Consider the following 22,157-nt stretch of genomic DNA (forward strand, 5'->3'; position numbering starts at 1 on the left):
AGGTTCGCTGTGAATCGTCTTTTGAAAAACTGGCCAATCCTTATAGCCTAAAAAATATACATTTTACTCAACTCCATTTTAAAAGCGAAATATGTTAAAGCAATCTATTTCATGATAATTTCTTCACACATTAGGCCCGTATCCTAATTCATGATTGTTAGTAAGCGGCTGCAAACGAGGAAAAGAAACACTCGAAGTTAAACAGATATTTCTTTATTGTTTAGGGCAGGCATATTTTATAGGCTATATAATGCAATATAACAATATATAATAATATAAAATTATATAATACAAAATACCTTAGGGTAAACACATTGCCTACGATTTCAACAAAAAGAGGAAAAAAGCACAACTGTGTAATACCTCTATTAAAACGCTTGAGATGAAGGCTGAAGCCAGCCTTAAACGGAGGCTGAACGTGCCTGAAATGAAGAGTAATGCTTTTCGCATTAAACGAACCCTTCTCTCAATATTTCCTTAAATTTAACATTCTGAAGCTTTCTTTTCTTTCTGAAAGTCAAAACGACGCGCGCGACTTTTTTTCCCGGTTTCCCGTCTAACGTTTCCCGGGAAACGGGAAATGGTTCTGATCGCATTTCCCGGGAATCCCGGATCCCGGGATTAAACCCTAATCCACACTGTGTACTTGAAGCTGCTGTCACTGCCTGTTAAATGCAACAGCGACTCGTCAGCTCAGATCACTTTGCTTCAATTAGGTTCATGTGCTGAAACAAATTGAAAAAGCTGACCTCACCATTGCTTTTCATTTGATCTTTTTGGTCTGTGCAGGAGGAGCCATATGTCATGCTTAAGAAATCTGACAAGGCGCTGGTTGGGAACGACCGTTTCGAAGGATTCTGCATCGACTTACTGAAAGAGCTGGCCAATATCCTGGGCTTCACGTATGAGATCCGTCTGGTGCCTGATGGGAAATATGGCTCTCAGGATGACAAGGGCCAATGGAATGGCATGATTAGGGAACTTATAGAACATGTAAGTTTTACTTCTTATCAACTGCTTTCTTGCCTGGAAAGATGCCATTCTCATATGTGTATAGTACATACATGTATATAGCTACGGCACCTTCAAAGCTTAACACAGTGTGGCGTATTTGTTTAATAGAAGCAAAAAATATTAAATTTGCCATTTTACAGGGTTATGTGGCAGACACTTTTTTCTTCAGGGAAGCTCTTAAAAAGAAATCATCTCATTATCAAAGTATGATTTAAACTATATAGTGTCTGCAGCATCTCTGCATTGATGTAGCTCCATACACTCTTAAAGTGTTTTGGATCATCATGCACACTTACAAAAGCATGCCATTGAACTGAATTACAGGTTATGTCCTCCATGTGGACAGTGATATAGTTATGATTGAGTACAAGTCAAAAGGAGCCTACAAAGCTGTCAGTTACATTTATGGCACAATTATGTCAAGGTTGCCTAAAAGTTACAAGTGTGTTGATGTCATTTTTGTGGGACGAGCCCCTTCGTTCAGCTGGTTAAGCCAGAGATATAGGACGACTGTGTAATGCTGCATATATTCAGGGGAACACTATGGCAATCATCTTTCTGAGGTATGGTGGGCAATCGTAGCTGTCTATGTCAAACTCAAAGCCTCACCGGCCATGAAACTGCCTCACATCGAAGTGATGGTGGCAATTCTCTGCTGGCATTTCATAAGTGTCCCTGTCAGTGCTCTCTCTTTGTCCTCAGCCCCATCAGGTCAGCGCTGTACTCAGCTGAAAACTTGTAATAGCTTAAGTGGCATTTAGTGCAGGGAATCGTATGGCAAGAGTCAATGGCTTGGTGCTGAAAGGGTTGGAAAAGGTGGGCTCCCACTGCAGCACTTTATTTCTCCATCCAAGCTTTTTGCTAGATCCATGTTGATAACAATAACCTTTAGAGGAACAAATGGATTACCAAAGGCAGAGAAAGCTGGCGTGAAAACGAGATGCATGACTCCATCATTAAACAACACACGCATTACTGATGTATTCTTCGGTTTCAAAAGAAGGACTTACAGGTGGCCACGGAGTCTGTTAATCTGCTTCCAGCCAAATTTAAAAAAAAAAAAAAAAACAGTGCAAAACTGTAGCATCTGGTGATTAAGACCTCTGCACTCAGCTTAAAAATGAACATAAGCTGTTGAACACATATATATAGCAATGTAACACCATTACATTTGTAGCTATAAAAAGTGAGAAAATCTTAAGTAACAGAGCTTTAGAATTAGAAAGTCGTGCATTCAAACACTTTTATAACACACACATATAGTCTATTTTAGCCTTTTTATATCTATTGCCTTTGTAAATAGCAGCAAAAAGGGGAGATTGGAATCTATACTGCTGGTTATTGCTTTTACTGCCTCTTATCACATGGCCAAGGATGCACGACGATTTTTTTGTGGATTTTTAGTCAGTTCTATTTTGTGGTCTAGTGCTTTCCTTACTCCAGTGGTATGGATAAGCTGATCGTAATTCAGCAGACCTGAAACATAAACTTTAAGGCGAGCTCAAGAGATCTGACCCTGAGATGATACGGGAGAACTGTATGGATACAGATTCTTGAGAGCAGAACACAAACTGCAGCAGTAATTTTTCTTTGCTTTAGGACAAACTGAGACATACTGTACAGAAAGTTTCTATTTTTATATGTATGTATTCCAAGGAATTATTATTATGAAACATATAATAATAATGAATCATTTTAAGTTCTTCTATTTCTCTCTTAACAAGGAGATACATAAGGTACTATAACATTTGTTATCTTTTCACTCTGTATTTATAATTACTTTACGTTAGCCTCTTAAAACCCCATTGCCTTCCCTTTGTAATACAGATAGATAAGCTGTAACAGTTTACTGGGGCTTAGTGAGGTAGGGTCTGAGGTAGAAAACAGGGAAAATAGTTGGTTCTAAGTGCTAAAAATTGTTTGCGCTGGTTTTCCTCATATTTCTGTCTCTTCAGAAACCGCACTCAGCTTCCCCAGTGTTCCCTCAAATCGTCACTTGCATTACAGACCTGTGTCTGTTTAAGAGAACAAGATGCAAGTTTATTAAAAGCACTTGTAAGAATTAATTCACTCCATAGCTCAGCGATTTTCACACAGAGAAGTACATGTGACAGAAATAGAATAAAACCTTGTATATATTTTTAGTATGAAAATTAGAGTAATTTATGATTTACTCACCATAGAAGTGCCGACCTTGAATGAGGAACTGCAGTGTTGCCAAGTCCGACGATTAAGCATTGTGTAACATGCAGTGCTTTATTTTCCTCGGTGTAGTCACAAAGCTCACTGCAGTGCCAAAGGGCATTGTTTGGAAGGTGCTAAATGATGCAACAGGCCTTGTTAAACTTGATTTAGTCACAATAGATGATCACTTTATCATGCTGTGATGCAAATGTTAATAGCGTCCTTAACACATCATTTGTTTCTGTCATGGCAATTAATCTTTGCTTCGACAGATACACTGGAAGATTATAGTCATCCCACTTCCTCTTTGTCTACATAGTTACACAGTTGATTAGATTTATTCCGAAAAGAAGACGATACTCTAGTTTCAGCTGAATAATACATTTTCCAAGGTCTCAAAACTCTTCATGATCCGTATATTTGCTGGACAGACAAGTATCATTTTGATTATTTATTTATTTTATTTTTTTTAAATGCGAGACGGCAGGGTGATGTGGTGGTGACAGTGACGGACCCATAGCTGCAAGGATAAAAGTTCAACTGCTACAACAGCAAAAACATGTCTGTCCTGCCTGCCAAGGCACCCTTACAGGCCACAACACTCTGAAACTTCAACTTATGCAAAGTGACAATTTCTTGATTACATCATCTATGCCTCATAATTAGACTTTTATATATTATATATATTTTGATCTAAGACTACATTCCACTGTATAAGAGGCTGTGTGATGGGTTTTGTCTGTACTTTATTATCACACTGTGCATTTATTTTTCACCAGTGGTTTTTTTAAATGCATGTTAAAGTGGCTAGGCATAGTGTATGTTTTATCTTCCTTCTGCATCCCTATATCAGAAATTGCTGCCTGTTATCTGAAATAACCATTACATAGTTCAGAGAAGGGGGTTTCTGCAATTAGAACCTACTCTACTGAAGCAACACACAGTATGCACTTCTATCAGCTCTAAATATTTCATAAAAAGTGGAGAAGCACTAGCTGTGAAATTCTGGGTCCATACTGATACTCATGTTTGAAAAAAAAATTCATTGAAAAGCAGGTGTGGATGAATTTGTTTGTTTGTTTGTTTGTTATCCCTCATTTGGTACACAGCAAACAAAGAAAACTTCATCATGAACACAACTCAACTCAACTTTTTTTTTTTTTTTTTTTTTTTTAAGTCATTCAGCTCTACAGACTATCTTTGAAAATATAGTGAGCATGAAATTGATGTGACACAACAGATAAACATCAGCCACTGCCATTGGAAAACATCATTTTATTTGCAGATAGGCTGGTGGCAGCACACAAGGACATGTTTGCTGCCACCAATATATCAGTGCATCGCCAATTAAGACGAAAAACCTAACAAAAAAAACAAATAAAGCAATCAACATTTTTTAGGATAAACATTTTTTAGCAGTATATGTGAGTGATATGCAATCCTTATGACATAAAATCATATATATATATATATATATATATATATATATATATATATATATATATATATATATAGGTACTGAAGCTAAACACAGCTAAATATCCTATAGTGTGCTATCTATAATAATTTATAAAAACATAGACAGCTGAGGCTAACACTGTTACACACACTACATTAAGTGTAAGTTCAGTGGGCTGAAAATATGTAGCTCCTGATGGTTGCAATGTATAACGAATTCTCGAGGCTGTTGTCAGGTGAGGAGGTGGGGAGGGGGAACACCACGAAGCCCACCATCTGCAAACCAAGATAACACCAAGCCATGTGCCACATAACAGGGCACTATCAGGTTATCTTGCTTATGCCCAGTTTGTGTTCGTAAGCACAAAGCAGAACAAGGACAGGCGGCATGTATATTAGCCCTCCATAGGGATCGCTGGAATTGCATGCTGGTTGATCTTAGGGCTGAGTGGCAGGTTGGTTCAAGGCAGCATAGAACAGAGGGAGCAGTGTGTGATGTACAAATTTGAATAGTTTAAGAGAAACAACCAATGCACAGCATGATGCGCTGGTTTTCCCCATCTTTCGGTCTCTTTAGAAAACGCCTCTGTGCATTTAACTACCATGGCGTGGACTGCAGGAGCATGTAATCTGCAGTGCCACATGCAAAGAGAAAAATGTTTTCATTCTAACCTTTATTTACTGTGATGTGTTAGTTATCATATGAATCTGACAGAAGAGCTGCATAAGACACATAAAACAATTTAATTCATGTTGAGAACAGCCTCGGGGGCATTAGAGAACAATTTGGGCTAAAGAAAGTATGTTTTAAGGCAGTAAAATACATCAGCAAACATACCACAGAGTATGCTATAGCCACTGCAGCTCATTTTCTTTTCATTTAATTAACACTGTGTAGGTTTAACAGGTTTAATTCATGCAGGGCTAGGTCTTAAAGTTTTGCCTAAAGTTCCAAAGCAAACATGAGAACTAATTTTTATTTAAAAAATGTTGTATGGTGAACTGTTGTATGAGCAAACTCTGGTTCTCTCCTACTGCTCAGTATGTAGGGAGTAAAGAAAGCCTCCTCTTGTGAGCTGTGTCGTTTCTTGGAGGAAAGAGGTATTCGAGCGTGAACTAAGCAGCTGGTTTCATTAACCTCCTGTCCAGCCATGGTGCAGGGGAGCTGTGGGGGCTGTCAATACAAATGGTAACATTCAGAATATGTAGTCATACACATATAATAGGTGACTGCACCTCATCCCGACATGCTCAGCCTTGTTCACTGCATAATGCTGTATGATGTCATATGTCATTCTTGTGACACTATATAAGCCTTATAAATGGGACCCCATTTCATATATTGGGAAAAATGTCTGTACTTTTTTGCAAAGGGCATCAGGGAAAAGGGGAAATGTATTGCATTCACTTCGTCATCCTGCATGATACAACCTTATGTCTCCACACTTCAAATAAAAGTTGTGACCTCCCAATATATAATCCACAATGCCACAATTTTATCTTAGTCATGATGTAACATGACTATCAGACAGTGATGGCATTTCTCTATTAGCTCAGTAACAAAAAGAACAAAAAAAAAAAAAAAAGCCAAAATGAAAATATGATCAGAGAAAGTTACCAAATAGTTTTGTTTTGTTTTCGTTTTTGCAATACAGAGAGCAGACCTGGCAGTGGCTCCTCTCACCATCACTTACGTGCGTGAAAAGTTCATTGACTTCTCCAAGCCATTCATGAGCATGGGCATCAGCATCTTGTATCGCAAACCAACGCTACCAACAATGGCTTCTTCTCCTTCCTGAACCCCATGACTCCTGACATATGGGTCTACATCCTCCTGGCCTACCTGGGAGTTAGCTGTGTCCTTTTTGTCATTGCCAGGTAAGTACAGAAGTTACGTGCTATTTCTGTGAGGTCTTTCAGTAGACATAGTAATTTACTCTATCATTACAGGCTGTGGTTCGAGTACACAAGCCAGTTCATCATACTGTGTTAGGTTCTGGGTAGTGATCAAGGCAGTTATGTCTGCATGAGCTCTCTACAGCCCAGCAGTGGGGAAGGAATACAAAAACCTCCAGTTGGGTTGCAAGTCCTATTCAGTGGGCAATTTCTTGTTTCCTGCATGCTGTCTTTGGAACTGGCAATGCATCTTGAACCAACCCTTTAAAACGTATTCATTTTGCCTCAAGCTAAAAAAAAAAAAAAAAGAGCGCAAAAAAATATATATAATTGTCATATTCAACCATACAAAAAGAAAATAATATATACACCTGACGTAAAATTGCATCAGAGGAGGCTATTTATAGTTGATCACCGGCATTTACATATATTATAAATAATGAACTTCCAGGCTGTAACAAGTCAGTCACAGTTATTACGGATGGAGATTATCTGTTTGATTGGGTGAGAAGTATGTCACTTGTAAATTTTTTGGTCATGAATATGATGAATATCTTTTTAGTGTCATTGTCTGTATTTCCTGCTGCTTCTCATGCAAGTGGTGCTGAGGAAGTTATAGAAAAGCAGGCACTGAAAGGAGTTCAGGGGCTTGAGAGCAAACAGCTGCAATCCTCTATCCTCATTTGCCGTTGTGAAACCAAACAAATTCTGGAGTGGCTTCATATAAGTGCAAAATCATCTTAAATTGTTGCATCGAGTTTTTGAAGGCTGTCCTAGATAGCCGAGTCGCATCCCTAAAAGTGCAGCATAATCGAGGATAAAACAGACAGCAGAGAACAGAGAGGTGGCTACTTCAAGCACAAATAGGTAATTTAAAGTAGGCAGAAAATGTGTTAGCATTGTCCTGTACTATAATAATTATGTTACAAATGATCAGTTATTTATGAGTAGATTAAAAAAAACATGTAACACTATAACACTGTCTTGGAAAATCAGCCTATACCTTAAAATTAGAAATGATTCAACAGGGTGTAAAAGAGAACATTTTGGACTCTGTTATTTCAAACCTGAGGATAACGCATCTGGAAGAAAAAAAAAACATCCAGATGCATTAGTGTTGTGACAAATATATCAGAAAATTTCTGCAACTTGTTGATGTGTATGAACATTTACACTTTTTTCATGTGTCATGATGGGTCTTCCTCACATAACTCTCACTGAGTATGTCTGTCTAATACGCTTCACGGCACAACGAACAAGTGTTACTATTTTTAACTGTTTGATTCGGACCAGTGTGTGGTTTACACAAGATATTCAATATGTAAATAAAAACTGTGGCTTTTTGATCCCTTTACATTTATAATGTAGAGAAATCCAAAGGATCTGACTAGTAATATCCATTCAAAAAAAAATCCACTACAAGACCATAACCTGACAAAACGCAGATCTTACTAAGAACTATTACCTGTGTTTCCAAAGCCCTTTATAGTTTATCTCTCTGTGGTAAAAAGCCCTGTTGTTTTTCAAGAAGGAAAGCAAAGAAAAACATTTTTGCTCTGGGTGACCTGTTCCTTCATTTCCATGAGCCAGTCCCACTTTCAATAAGAAATGTTCCCTGCAAATACACTATTTACTTCTGTTGCTTAAAAAATATCTCCAAACCACAAAATTCAGCTTTTGTAATAAAAGATTGAAATCTATGTGTATTGTTCTTAAAACAGTTCAGTTTTCACTAAGAACTTACAGTGTTTATCATGAGAGCCAAAGACATAATAACTCATAATAACTGAGAGTGACTATTGTCTGTAGAGTTTGGTTCTTTTGTAGGAATTAACTAATAAAAGTATAGACTTCTCTTAGCAAAACCCTTTTCTAGTTATAATTTAAAACCACAAAGGTGTATATAGATTAAAAATGCTACTTGTCATCAAGTTTAAATACATTATATCAATGCTTTTATATGTAGTCAGTCTTGGTATTTCTGTTTCCTCTGTAATCGTCTTTATTTAAAGCTAATTGTAAGACATGTCCTTGGGTTAGCTTTGCTTAACGCATCACATAAATCACAGATGCTGACTTGGTCCTCCAGTAACTGAGACAGAAATCATGCACAGACAACAAGGAAACTGCTGTTATTATGGTCTGAAAATGAATGCAATTTAATGACTGGCAGCACTAAAACTTTAATGGACAATATGTATTGAAAATTGTGCTGGAGCAATATTTACTTAGCAATTCAACATTTGTGAATGCAAACATGAGGCTTTTGCTTGTTATGTTTAATGCCAAGCTGTTTCCAGGTCATTATCTCTGTCTGTACATAGTAGGTCTGTCTGTTTGGTTGTGTAGGAATGGTAATAAAGTTTATTTTCACTTATAGCCACATTAACAAACATTGTGGAAAGCAGAACATTTACAGTGTCTCTCTGCTGTAGCTGATTTCTGCATCTGTAATGGTGAAAAAAATAAAAAAAATCCAGATAGAAAGAAGGCACATATATATATATAAATAAAATAAAGACAAATAAAAAAGAAAAATATTGGAACATACTGTGTTTTCATCAAGGTATCAAGATGGATCAACAGCCATTAAAAAAAAGTTCCTTCTAGAAACCTTTATTATATAATGTCCAAAGTCTCTAATACTCCAAACACTGTCAGCAATACACTTTAGCATGAGTAGCTACAGAGTACAAAGAAATATAACCAAAAACCTTAAGAAAAGTTCAGATCAAGCAGTACCGCCCAATGCAAAAAACAAAGTTTTTATTAGAGTTTCTCTTTTTACTGAAATGTGAACTGGCAAATCTCAGAACATGAATATACATATTTTGAAATAAAATAAATCAGCAGCACAAAATGAATTTAAAAGTGGTGGAAATTCATCCAAAAATTGGTGTTTTCAGTCCATAGCCCACAGAATTCTTCCAGATGCACAATGCCTTGTTCAACAACATCCCTCTGCAGCATGTAGGCTGCTGCGTTGCAAGCATGAAGTCTGAAACATGCTTATGGCTCTGCTTGACAGCACAACCTTTTTAGAAATTAGCAGAGAAACCATGAGGATTGAATCAGTGCTCTCACATTACCTATGTAGAATCCGCTCTCACAATAATGAAAAAAGACATTCTAGTTTTCCTCATTTGTGTCCTGTTTAAGTCCTGCTCATGTGGATTTCGGCCACGCGTAAAATCTCCTATTTTCTGTTCCTCTCTCACATATTACATGACCAAGGCTTTCAATTTAACATTAAAGTAAAACAAAATGAGACTGAAGGAATTCATTAAAATGTTAGAGTGCACCACATTTGTACAACAGCTGCCCAAGGCCTCTTTGATGTCTGCAAATGTTATTAAGGGCAGATGAGTCGCGAATGCTAATGGAAACACTTAAAGGTAGAAACACTGGTGAGTATATGTGACTGTTGTCATTTTAGTCCGTGAGAAACAACACTTAGGCAAGACCGCAGTGGGCAAACACAGTCTTTTAATGTTCATCAGTTCATATACTGTATCTGGTTTCTTAAATGAGACTGGAATTAATGAATGATGGCTCGAACAGCCTCTGTCTGTTTCATCATTAACAATCGGTTCTCTTCGCTCTCTGATTAAAATAGATTGCTGACATATTAGAAAATATGCAATTAGATTGAAGTCTATTAGTCTTTTTATAATATAAATTTCAGTTAATTCAATCATTCTTGATTATTCCTTCCATGTCCCTTCAGAACAGAATATATGCAACCAAAGACTCAGTATAGTACATTCAGTGTACTATTTAAGTTACTCGCTATTTGTATTTAGGATGCATGAGAGCACTTTTCTTCTATCTTCTGCCACATTCTCCCACATTAGTAAATACAATATGTCAGTGTAATGATACCTGAAGTTTAAGGCACACAGTTCTTCTCATGAGAGCACCAGAATAAAAATATAGTTAATATAAATATTTTTTTTTAAGTGAAAAGGGGTGACATTTGCCTTTCTTTCTTTAATTCTTAGCATGTGTCTGTGAAAATGACCTGTGCAGTAAAGTTACACAGGGTTCATAGATGTGAAAAGTTCCATGCTTTATGGTTTCATGTGACTTTAGCCCTCATTCCTCACATTCTCAAACATGACATTTTAAATTTTAATGCTTCATTCGTCACCTTTAACTACAAAGCATGTTGGGAAAAAGTCGAGGGAATTTCCGGAGGTAAGGCTTAAAAAACTGGGACATGTTTATTTAAATTTTGATGTGACATTTGATAATAGTTTGATACAGTTTTTGCACTTGTAAAACCAGTCCAACTACTGCATTACACATTTTTGGATAGAGGCTGTCTGCTAAATGTTATGGCCATGTTCAAAAATGCATTGTTCAATACATAGTAATGAATACTAATAGAGGAAAATAACCAACCAACTCTGCAGTCCCCAGTGACTCCACTTTTTTTTTTTTTTAACTCACTGTTTTTGTGTTAAAGCCCACATATTTAATGTTTAACTTCATCCTTATCGTTACTAAAAGACTATCAGAGAGCCATTTTCAGTGAAGAAAAAAAGCCTTGATGAACAAGCTGTACAGTTACTGCCCCAAATTAAGGCAGAGGACAGAGAAAAAAATTCTAGATTAATCAGTTAATTTAATATTGTTCTTGCTGCTCAGCTTGACGGATGTTTGCTTACATGTTCACCATATCAACTGTAGAGGGTAATAATCAGTCAAGGTAGCGTTTACAGCTTGTTTTGCTGCCCATAATCAATTAATCCTCTTTTAAGTAGTGCTTGTAGAGCTGCTGCCTAATGCATCATTAGTTTTGTTACACAAACTGGAACTCTGTAATAGCAGTGGTATTCAACAGTGTTCACGAATGATGAAGGCGATATCGTTTTATTGTGTTCTGATCTTGTGACTGCTTTCCAACTTCCTCTCTCAATCCCAGATTCAGCCCATATGAATGGTATGACGCCCATCCTTGTAATCCCGGATCAGATGTGGTGGAGAACAACTTTACCCTGCTCAACAGCTTCTGGTTTGGAGTTGGTTCCTTAATGCAACAAGGTAAGGTGGTGCACTCATTCTCTTTCCTGTCAAAAACAATCTGTCACCCCCACCTCCTTTTCTCTTCACCACTAGCTCCCACTTTCTGCCTCTTTAACTGACAAGCTCCATGATTTCCATTCCATGACTGTTTCATAAGACATTTACCTGTCAAGAACAACTGCCGAGCTCAGTCTTACATGACAAAGGGAAGCTGTTGTCACCTACCTGCTGTTTAAAAAGAGAAGAGTAGGTGCCAGGCACTTGTCAGAGATTGGCGGGTAAGGGTGGAAAACATCGTTGCATTTATTTCTGCGTTACACAGCCACTGGCCCTGCTCAAGAGCTTTCTGAATGTTGAGGACGCAGAGGGTAAGTTGAGGAACATGTCTGACAAATGCCAGCTGTCAGCTATGCTAGAACTGGCTGGTGTGACGTTTTCAGCACTGCTTGGCTTGCGCTGAGCGTGACTGGGTGTAGAGACTCCATATGTTTCAATCATAACTGTCCAACAAGTAGCCCACCAACTAATGTCACTCTGATCTTGGTTGATGCTTAATAATTTTGAAATCAGTTGTCACCTATTTGCAGCGTGAGAAGAAAGAAGCACTTTGTGGATATAATACTTTTAAGTAATAAAAAAAAAAGGGGGGGGGGGTTGATAAAAAAAAAAAAAAGAAGGATATAAATAAGTGTTCAATTGCTTGGTGTCCCTGAAAGGAATAGGTAAGCAAATGAAGGTCCAGAAATAACATAATGAAGTCAACTGTGGAGAAAAAGACCCAAGTAACAAAATGTTTAACCTCAGTGTAACAAGACAAATCAAGGAGGCTTAGTGAGACTCGGCAGTGGATCTTTGCCCATAAGGATAGCAAACACATTCAGCAATTCATTAAGCACAGAAATTCAGCAGCACTCTTGTGAAACTGCACAGCAGCTCTGCCAATTTGCTGGTGCAGACAGAGGGCTATGAGTAGAGCACCAGTGGGCTGAAAGGGAGAGGAGAAAGAAAATCAAAACAAAATGAGCTAGTTAGTAGCCTATATTATTAAACTAAACTGTGGAGAATTTTTCATTATAATTCATACAATGTTGTCTGTAAATGCTTCAGCTCTTCTTATTTAGCGCGCTGTAGCTGACTAGAGCTGTGTCTGCTGCTAATCAGCTCTTCATAGTTCACTGAATATTTTTTTTTTTCCACACTAGGATATCAAAGTTAATATAGGCTTAGTGTTCCTATAACTATTTTAACATGATTTTTTTTTTTTTTTAAGAGGTACTGTCAAAATATATTTTGACATTTAATGTATCTAAATTAAAAAAGTGACACAGGCTGATTCTGGGTTTCAGTGACACACATTTGTGCTGTGGTGCCTTGAACACATGCTGCACGGTGGGCTCTGCAGCGAGGTATATTTTGTCTGTGTCACATAAACAGACTTCCCTTGCTTGTCTGCCAAACACAGTGACAGCAGCTGAGACGGAAGCCATTTCCTTGACATGTTTAAAATGCAAATGGACGCGTTTGAGAAAATCAAAAAAAAAAAAAAGAATCTACCAGCTTGTCTGTGGGAGGGAGGTGTCCCAGACAACACAAAGACCGTAAAATATGAGGAGGTGCAAAAGCAAATTCTTTGTGCACCTCAGATGTATTCCTGGGGTCTCAGTAAGGTTGTGCTCACAACATGTGTAATCATTTCCTGTAAATTGGTTTCCACATAAAAAAATAAGTATTGCTAAAATTTGGGATATTTAAGGTGATATAAATCTGCCATTTATTACAATATATCTCCCGTCTATAATATAATATAGTATTACCAAGATCTGTTATTTTGAGATTTAAATATGGTTTTCTGTATTTGGTTCTTTACGTAATAAGTAACCCGAGGTGTCGTTTTCTCACTCTGGTTAAGAAACATTGTATCTTTTTGAGATTGACATCAAAATTTACTTAGCATTTGCTTGCAATGGAGTAAACTTTTCCATTCACAAGTGTCCTTATTTTAAAGCAATTAACTAAAAGTAAAAGCCTCAAGCTTGGGAAGGGAATCTGTGTCTGATAACTCCACAGAAGAGAATGCTAAGTGCAGGTAAGTACTCTCGTGGGAAAGCCCAGTGCTCTAGCATTAAGGTGAGACATTGCTTGTGGGAAGAATCACTACAGAAAACCAGGGGTGTGATATTTAGCACGATGCACTACCAAATCCAAAGAGAAACCCCACCCCCCCAACCCCGTATGACAACTCAAAAGGCATCATTAGATGCAAAACAATCTGTTCATTTATTCAAAGGAAAACAGCATCATAGTGTCACAGTGACTTCTTAATTAACTTTTTAATGAATGTATGTTGAGGTGTTAGCAGTAGCTATAGACACGGCATATTTATTATGCATTAGCTTACAAAACAAAGAAAAAAAAATCCTGTCACAACATCAAATGGAGATGGAAACCTTTAAAACTCTGATATATAAATCATGGCTCCATAGTGCAGTCATTTACACATTTGCCTACCAAGTGAAAGATTGCCAGTTTGTCTCTGGCAGGAGACACAAATCCCTTTGAGATTACATCAGGAAGGGTATTGAGCATAAAAAAATTAATTAATTAACAAAAATCTGCCAAATCAGAAATGTGGCACTACCTGCTTTGGCGACTCCTTGTAGATTAAGGGCCAGTCAAAAGTAGTACTGCATAAGGAAAATAATCTCAAGAGTTAAAAATACAGAAGTGCAATTTTCAAAATTCAACTGTGTTATTCTTTCCAGTATTAAGTGATGAACATGATTTTTGAAGTATCGTCATATTTACATATAAAATGGCACTGGCAAAGTATAGCAAATGAAATGCTTTAGTGAGCACGGATTTGCTTTGTTGTATCAGTGATAAGCATTGTATAAGCTATTGTTTTCCCATCCAGTGAATATAAATTCTGATGTTTTCATAATAATAGAGACATATATAAATATAAATACTATATTATGCAAATAAATATAGCATACAGTTTGGTTCAGTTGATTTTGAATAAACACATTATTTTAAAGCATTATTGTCTTAATAACCAGATTAAAGATCTGTTATTTAATCTTGTAATATCGCAACATCTATAAATATCTGTTGTCATTGGATCATCAGTGTATTTCAGTAAAATTTATCTTTAACTTAGTTCAATGAATTAAAATATAGTTAACGCTAGAATGATTCTCAAGTCTTCTGGAAAAATAGAAATAGATTTTTGCCTGTAACCAATACCTAAATCAATATGAAAGTACGGTACATAGATTAATCAGTTTGAGCGATATTTTTAGATAGTACAACAGTAATGTGATTACTTTGAAGATAGATTCTGTTTGAGACAGTAAGTTAATAAGATGCATTTTTTTTCACTGTTAAAATCATCCACACCAAGGGCCCATTGTGTTAAAATAAATATTATAATCTTGTCCTTATTAGTGAAAATGCATCAATTCCACCAGTAGTTGTTACAAATATATGTTTATTTTATCAGAACCTCACTAGTGTAATGCAAGTAGCCTGTAAGCTATGAAGGAAAACCTAAAATAATTACAAATCCTTTAAAACCTATTGTTACAGTGAAATATGGCATTTTCTTTTGAGAGTATGTACAGTAGTTTTACTATTGTGAACTGATAAATTTATTTGTGAAGCAACAATGAATGATGGTAACAGCTGGAGGTTAATAGGCTGTTGGTGACTAATTTTTTTTTTTTTTTTTTTTAGCAGGTTAGCTAGCTAATATTAACTAGTTTAAAACAATTCTTTTCTACTCCAGAAACATAATATATACTGTGTGTAATGCTGTCATAGAAATACCTTAACATTTCAAGAAATAACTATATTTAGGTTCCTTCTGAGAGACTTAAATTAAAAGAAAGAAAGAAAAAAACCCAAAATGACACAATGCTAAATAGCTTAGCATTGCAAAAACACTGGATACAAGGGAAAGCTACTGTGGCCAAATCTGCAAGACAGTAACATATTAATCACTACACATTTAAAGCACTTTTATCAGGTTGTTACTTCATTGATTGTATGTTAATAAAATTAGAAAATTCTAAACTGTCAGAAAATAAATACTAAGCAATGTTTGTTCTTGAATGGGCAGTGTAGCAGCTAGACAGCGAGATGTGATGTGCTGGTTACTAATAGCATCTGTATTGTTCTCACAGAAAGCACTTTCTTATTTCCTTGGTTTACAAGAGACCTTCTTCAATGAACTGTACGGTATATTGACACCATTTTATTTCCCTTGCACTACATGACTGATCTGCTTTTTGTATTTATTAGAGTTTTCTGATGCAGCGCCATATACCGCTCCCTGCTGACAGCAGCGCTTTATAGTGTGGAATTCAATTGAGTTACCCGTTGCTTCACTTCATTTTTAGTGCAACAAGAGATCTTCCATCTCTGAAGTCATTGTGAATTAAAGGATGCTACCGTCTTCTCTTGTTTGTAACCATGTAGAGTCTTCGTCAGACCACAAAGGACAAATCCAATCAAATTTGGTAGAAGAGGTTAAAGAGCTGACCACTCTGCCCCCCTACTGTGGGCTTGTTACTCTTCAGAATTGCCCTCATAAATCTTCTCAGTCAAGTAACAGAGTGCACAAAGCACAAGGGTATTTTAAAGGTTGTCAGAGATGAGATATAAAGTAACTTTAACACCAGTCAGTGAGCCATTGTAAACATAGTATTACTCAGCAGAGGACCACTCAAAGTCGAGGTTGATGCAGAGATGTACTATCAGTCTGGCTAGGTATTATAGCTTGCCCCCCCCACCCCCATTTTTATACTGGTTGATGATTTGTTTACCTCAATACCTCAATGTACAGAGATTATAAAATATGAAATGTCATGAGGGTATGAATGGTAGGACGATGTTGTGAATGAGTGCATCAAAATGACCTTTTCACAAAATTTCACAAGTTCTTTGGCTGTTGCTTCACCAAAACTGATTTCTGAGAAAATATTGAATAATTGACTATAAACATATATGCTATTATTTCATTTTCAGGGCATTTGCATGAACTAAAACAAACAAACAAACAAAAAATTTAAAGATAACTTAAAACCCTGAGCAGCATACAGCTTTTACTAGTCTGATCTGCCATTTCTGAATTCTAAGCTTAGAGTGTGGCTAACCTGCCAAGCTGGCATCAGTTTCTGTTTCCTCACTGACAGTACCTTGATCAACACCAGTGGTGCTGCCAAAAACATTTGCAGGCTAATTAACAAAAATGCATGGTCATGTAGCTGCATTTGTTTTATTCAGTTACACTGTTGGCATGTTCAATTTTATCTAGCTAATTGTTTAATAGTCTCTCACTCTGTGTTGCCTACAGGCTCAGAATTGATGCCCAAAGCCCTGTCGACCAGGATAATTGGTGGGATCTGGTGGTTCTTCACACTCATCATCATATCATCCTATACAGCTAATTTAGCAGCTTTTCTGACTGTAGAAAGAATGGACTCACCTGTGGACTCAGCTGACGACATTGCCAAGCAGACCAAGATCGAGTATGGTGTGGTCAAAGATGGTGCAACAATGTCTTTCTTCAAGGTATAGCACAAATGGTGCAGAGTAGGTCTGACAGAGTAGGTATTAATTTCATTAGAATTACATTACATTTTCAGTTACATTTTAATTCCCACAGCAAAAGTATTATTATTTTTTTTTAGCTTCTCCACTTCTCTGCGCTGTTTGATGTGTTCCAGATTATGTTTTTTTATACCGAAGTTTCAGCGATTGCCTGAAGGGTCTTGACTTTATTTCATTATTTTTGCGCTTTGCTTTAGATGCTTCTGCTGCTGTGGTGCTGAATAACACATGTAACAGAGTTACAGTTTCTCAGAGTAAGAAAATGAAAACACTGCACATTTCTACCGAAGACATGCAGTGATGATATTCAATTGAAAGAAAGAAAAAAGGGAAAAATAAATAATTTTTCAGGGCGTCTGTCTGCCCTAGTTTTTTTTTTTTTTGCCCTCAAATCTTGTGTTTTAGCTTATGAATACTGTGTTCTCCATTGTAGTCTTATTTATGAATATATGTTTTTACTAGTATTGTGTACATTTAAAACAATACTGATGTATTCATTTGCACCCTTTTTTTTCTTATGCAAAGGAGTATTTCGTTACAAATCACAATACTTCACAGTTGAACATTATGCAGAAATGCTCAATATTTCTGTAACTTTCTTTCAATGGAAAAAAATATTATATTTTTGATCAGTTTTTGCACTTTGATAAATCACAGTTGTGATCATCACATCATTAATAGGAGACACAGGTGTCTAATTATCCAAGACTCACGTGCCCTCTGCTCCCACTTGCTCTTACAGAAAGGCTTAATGATGCTAACTCAATGAGGCAGAGAAGCAGGATAAATACTGATGAGACCAGGGAGTAGATAAAGTCTTTGCAAATTGATGCATTTGGTCCTAAACTTATTTAGAAAAATATGTTAAACCGTTTGTGGTTTCACTCTTGATGTAGTCACACATGCTGTGTGCTACAGCTTCAGAGGATTCAAAAAAAGCCTACCAAACGCATGTGAGCCAGATGCATTTCTCTTATTAACTTGGGGATTAAGATTGTGGATAGTTTAAGATTTGACTGAGCATTTCAACCACATTTATAAGACATTACAATGTTGTAGAATTTTAGATTTTTCTCATGCATTTAAGTCTAGTTATAACTTCCCCCATGAGCAGACGGAATAAGTCATCTTTCAAATTATGATAGTGAAATTATGATATTATAATAAATTAAGATAGCGTTGTAACAAGGACACTGCATTATAATGCAGTGTTGTGTTTCTATAGAACCATGGTCAGCGCTGTAGACCACATTGCCTGAAAGTCTTATGAGCCTTCGACTAGATTAGAATCAAGTGCACCAAAGGGCACACCTAGGCAACTGCTTTCAAGTGCTTCTAAAAGGAAGCAACTTTTATCTCAACTGTGACTATTATCACCTACTAATGATAGAATGGAGAAAAAAAAGCCAGATATAGCTGTATGCCATTTTTCACTTTGAAAGAGAGATTGGGGGGCATTTTTTATTATGAGTCATTCATGATTTACACAATGCTGTAGCGCAAATAAGCCGCACTTAGCTGCCATATGGTAAGATGCCAACTTGGCAGCATTTACCATACATCTTAATTGGTACTTTAAAGTTTTAATATCAGACTATCATATCTCAGTTTTAAGCAGCTGGGATTGTCCTTATACTGCAGTTAACAATAATAGAGGGCTTCTTATAGTGGCATCTTTCATGATTTGAAGTGGCTTATACTCTTTAAACAGTAATTATCTAGGATTAGACATGGCATAAATGTGACCTCCTAGAAAATTGCATGAAATGCCACATAGCCCAATGCAACACTAATGGCAAGGCCATCTATTATTGCTGCTTCAGTAGCACTTATGAGGATAAATGTGTACAGAGCTTCAATTTACTGTCCTTTAATCCTGTGACAAAGGAGATATGAGTAATCATTTAAATCTATTTGGTCACTAGCTAAGAAACTGTATTGTTTAATGCTGTAAATGAACAAGTCTAATCGCTGACATTTTCTATTCAACTTTAAAAAAAAAAAAAAATCCCCATTTATTTTTTCTTCCAGAGGGACTAGAGAGAATTCATGGTTACCAGTATTCCCAGCTTTAACACCTTGGGGCTATAACAGTTGAAATTTATTTATTTAAATTTTTACATTTTTCTTTTTTCTTTTTTTAGTGGCAGAAGCATTGTAGATTTTTTTTTCTAGCTCCTCTTCCTCGCCTGCAGCCAAGAAATTGTTAAAATTAGTCACTTTTTTTTTTTTTAAACTGCATCTTTCCATCCTTCATAGAAATCTAGGGTTTCTACTTTTGAGAAGATGTGGGCCTTTATGAGCAGCCGGCCAAGAACATCACTGGTGAAGTCTATTGAAGATGGTATTCAGAGAGTGCTGAAGTCAGACTATGCCCTCATTACGGAGTCCACCACCATCGATTACATCACTAGAAGGAACTGTAACCTGACACAGGTGGGAGGACTTATTGACAGCAAAGGCTACGGCATCGGCACTCCCCTTGGTAAGGTTTTTAAATGGCTAGTGACTCCATTTGGGTCTAGTAAGTTTTAAAAATTTAAAAGGTTTCAAAACTTATGTGCTACTTTTTGAAGAGGAGGTTGAGATATTACTATTCAGATGTGGTGTCAAACTAAAACTTTTTTTGTTCTTTTTAAAGCTACTAGTGAGAGTGTGTGTCACAGGATGTTTATGAACCTTATTATCACAGAGTCCAGCTGGTGTTTCTGCCAAAGTAAAATAGGCCTTATGTTGCTTCCAGGCTCTCCGTACAGGGACAAAATCTCCATAGCAATCCTAAGCATCTTGGAGGATGGGCGCCTACACATGCTAAAGGAGAAATGGTGGAGTGGAAGCAGCTGCTTGGATGAACGGCATCGCGAAACGGGCCCCATGGGTATCCAGAACCTGGGTGGTATATTCATTGTGTTAGCATCTGGCCTAGTGCTGTCTGTTTTTGTGGCAATTGCTGAATTCATCTACAAGCTACGGAAGACTGCGGAACGTGAGCAGGTATATGTCCCTATAAATCAACTGAAGAATATATTTTTTTAAAGTATGGATGGAAAATTATATTGAAATTAATTTAATTACATTGTGTTAGTATTTAATTCAGCCTGTTTTTAGCTGAGAAGTTGGTACAGATGCCATTTTGTTATTTTGCTATGTTCCTCATAGCCTCTAAACCAAAGCTGTGCTCTATTCATGGCTTTTAGTTCAAACATGTTATAAAAGGATTTGCATGCCTTTGGCTAATCCCCAGGAGTACTTGGCCATAACACCACAACATTTACTTATTTTAACAGACATAATTGCAAATTGGAGCATAGAGACGTAATCCATTATTAGTCACTGGAGGTGTCAGAATAGCACGAGCCCCTTTGCTGTTGTAAATCATTAATTTAAATCATGCTAAGAATGTAGTGTCATGCACGTTCTTGCACCAAACTTGGTCATCTTTTTTGACACAGAAACAATAATGAATTGTGTGAACTCTACATGGAGTGGTGTTGCAGTTTGATGCTGCTGACAGCCACACGCACGCACACACATATAAACATACCAGAATTAACACAACATGAATGTTCTAATCATTTTGTGTTCTTTAGACTGCCGACACTGTCTGCTGTCAGAACAATTTAAAGCTAAGGCATTTACCCCCCATCCCTTTCCCCTCTTCTCCTTCTTGCTGCCCTCTCCGCATCCTCCCTTTTTGCCCAGAGGTCTTTGTGCAGTGCCATGGTGGACGAGATCAGACTGTCGTTCACCTGCGAGAGACGGGTGAAACACAAGCCTCAGCCTCCAGTCATGGTGAAGACGGATGCAGTGATCAACATGCACGCCTACAACGACCGACGACTCCCAGGAAAGGACAACATGAGCTGCAGCACTGGGATGACTCCTGTGTTCCCGTGACAATGTGTTCCCCACAGGGCAAGAGCTTGCTGAGCAATGTTTCAGGGGCAGTGCCAGTGACTAGAGACAATGGTATAGATGGGATCACCAGATACACCATTAACCACAGTGACATGGGAACACTAACAAAACATGGGCAACTCAAAATGGCAGCATCAGCCACACAGGTATGACAACATTCATCATTGTAATCCCAACTGAAAGGAGGTAAAAGCAGTATTCGGTGAGGTTCTAGGAAAAGAAAAGGTCCATTCCTGAGAAAGGAAACAACCAATCAGTTTCAAGTCTGATGTTTACGTGCGCAACACAGAAACACAAGAAAAAAAAAAAAAAAGATTCAAGGAATCCTAAATCAGACAGAAAAATTTATCAGACTATATGGCATAAAGTGAGAGGGAAGGCTTTATGGACAATGGCAATAAATGATAGATGTACAAGAAGGGAAGGTGCTTATTGAAGTTAAGTTTTGCGACATGGGAAAAATTATGAGTTTTTACCTTTACCCGGTTGATTTACACAGTCCTGGATGGCCGTAGACAGCAGAAAATAATGTTACCTCAAACTTGTTGTCTAGGCTTTAATGGTTGTCACTGAGTCAAAAGATGTAGGACCACTCATTTAGTGTAGGCAATATTGTTATTGGTGGAAACCCACAGTTAAAAGTTGAGCGATTAAGTTAGTTGTGATTTGTCCTTAATTATATTGTTAGACACAAGCAATCATAGTCACTAATGCAAAGTGGATTGTTGAGATATGTGTATTAAAAGGAAGGGATTCCACATTGCTCTAATGTCCATATTATGAATATCTTTTTGTGTCATAATTTTGTAACTGACAAAATTTTATTAACTTAAAGTAATGATTGCCAAAGATATGACGATTCAACAGGAGTACATACATTAGTGTATGGGGCAGAATGGTTCACTCTTGTGTTTAATGAAAAGCAAATTGGAGTAGTTTAAATTTGATTATAAAGAGATCTTGCTGTAATAACCATGCAGGGTAATATGTATCCCAAGTAAATAATTTTTTATTGTTGTGCAAATCAGCTCACGTCAGAATATCGT

General features: G+C 37.0%; 1 protein-coding gene across 1 annotated transcript in view; it reads left to right on the forward strand.

Moving 5' to 3' along the window:
• The window catches only part of grik3 (glutamate ionotropic receptor kainate type subunit 3), a 103,307-nt gene extending 82,083 nt beyond the window's left edge, over positions 1-21,224 (forward strand). The window contains 8 exon segments of the mRNA XM_030749630.1: positions 790-993; positions 6,312-6,420; positions 6,423-6,534; positions 11,480-11,598; positions 16,937-17,154; positions 19,453-19,678; positions 19,937-20,187; positions 20,896-21,224. Of these exon segments, the coding sequence (XP_030605490.1) occupies positions 790-993; positions 6,312-6,420; positions 6,423-6,534; positions 11,480-11,598; positions 16,937-17,154; positions 19,453-19,678; positions 19,937-20,187; positions 20,896-21,090 (1,434 nt within the window). The 3' untranslated portion in view covers positions 21,091-21,224.
• The last annotated feature ends 933 nt before the right edge of the window (positions 21,225-22,157 follow it).

The sequence above is a fragment of the Archocentrus centrarchus genome, chromosome 16 (assembly GCF_007364275.1).
Source record: "Archocentrus centrarchus isolate MPI-CPG fArcCen1 chromosome 16, fArcCen1, whole genome shotgun sequence".
NCBI classification, from domain to species: Eukaryota; Metazoa; Chordata; class Actinopteri; order Cichliformes; family Cichlidae; genus Archocentrus; species Archocentrus centrarchus.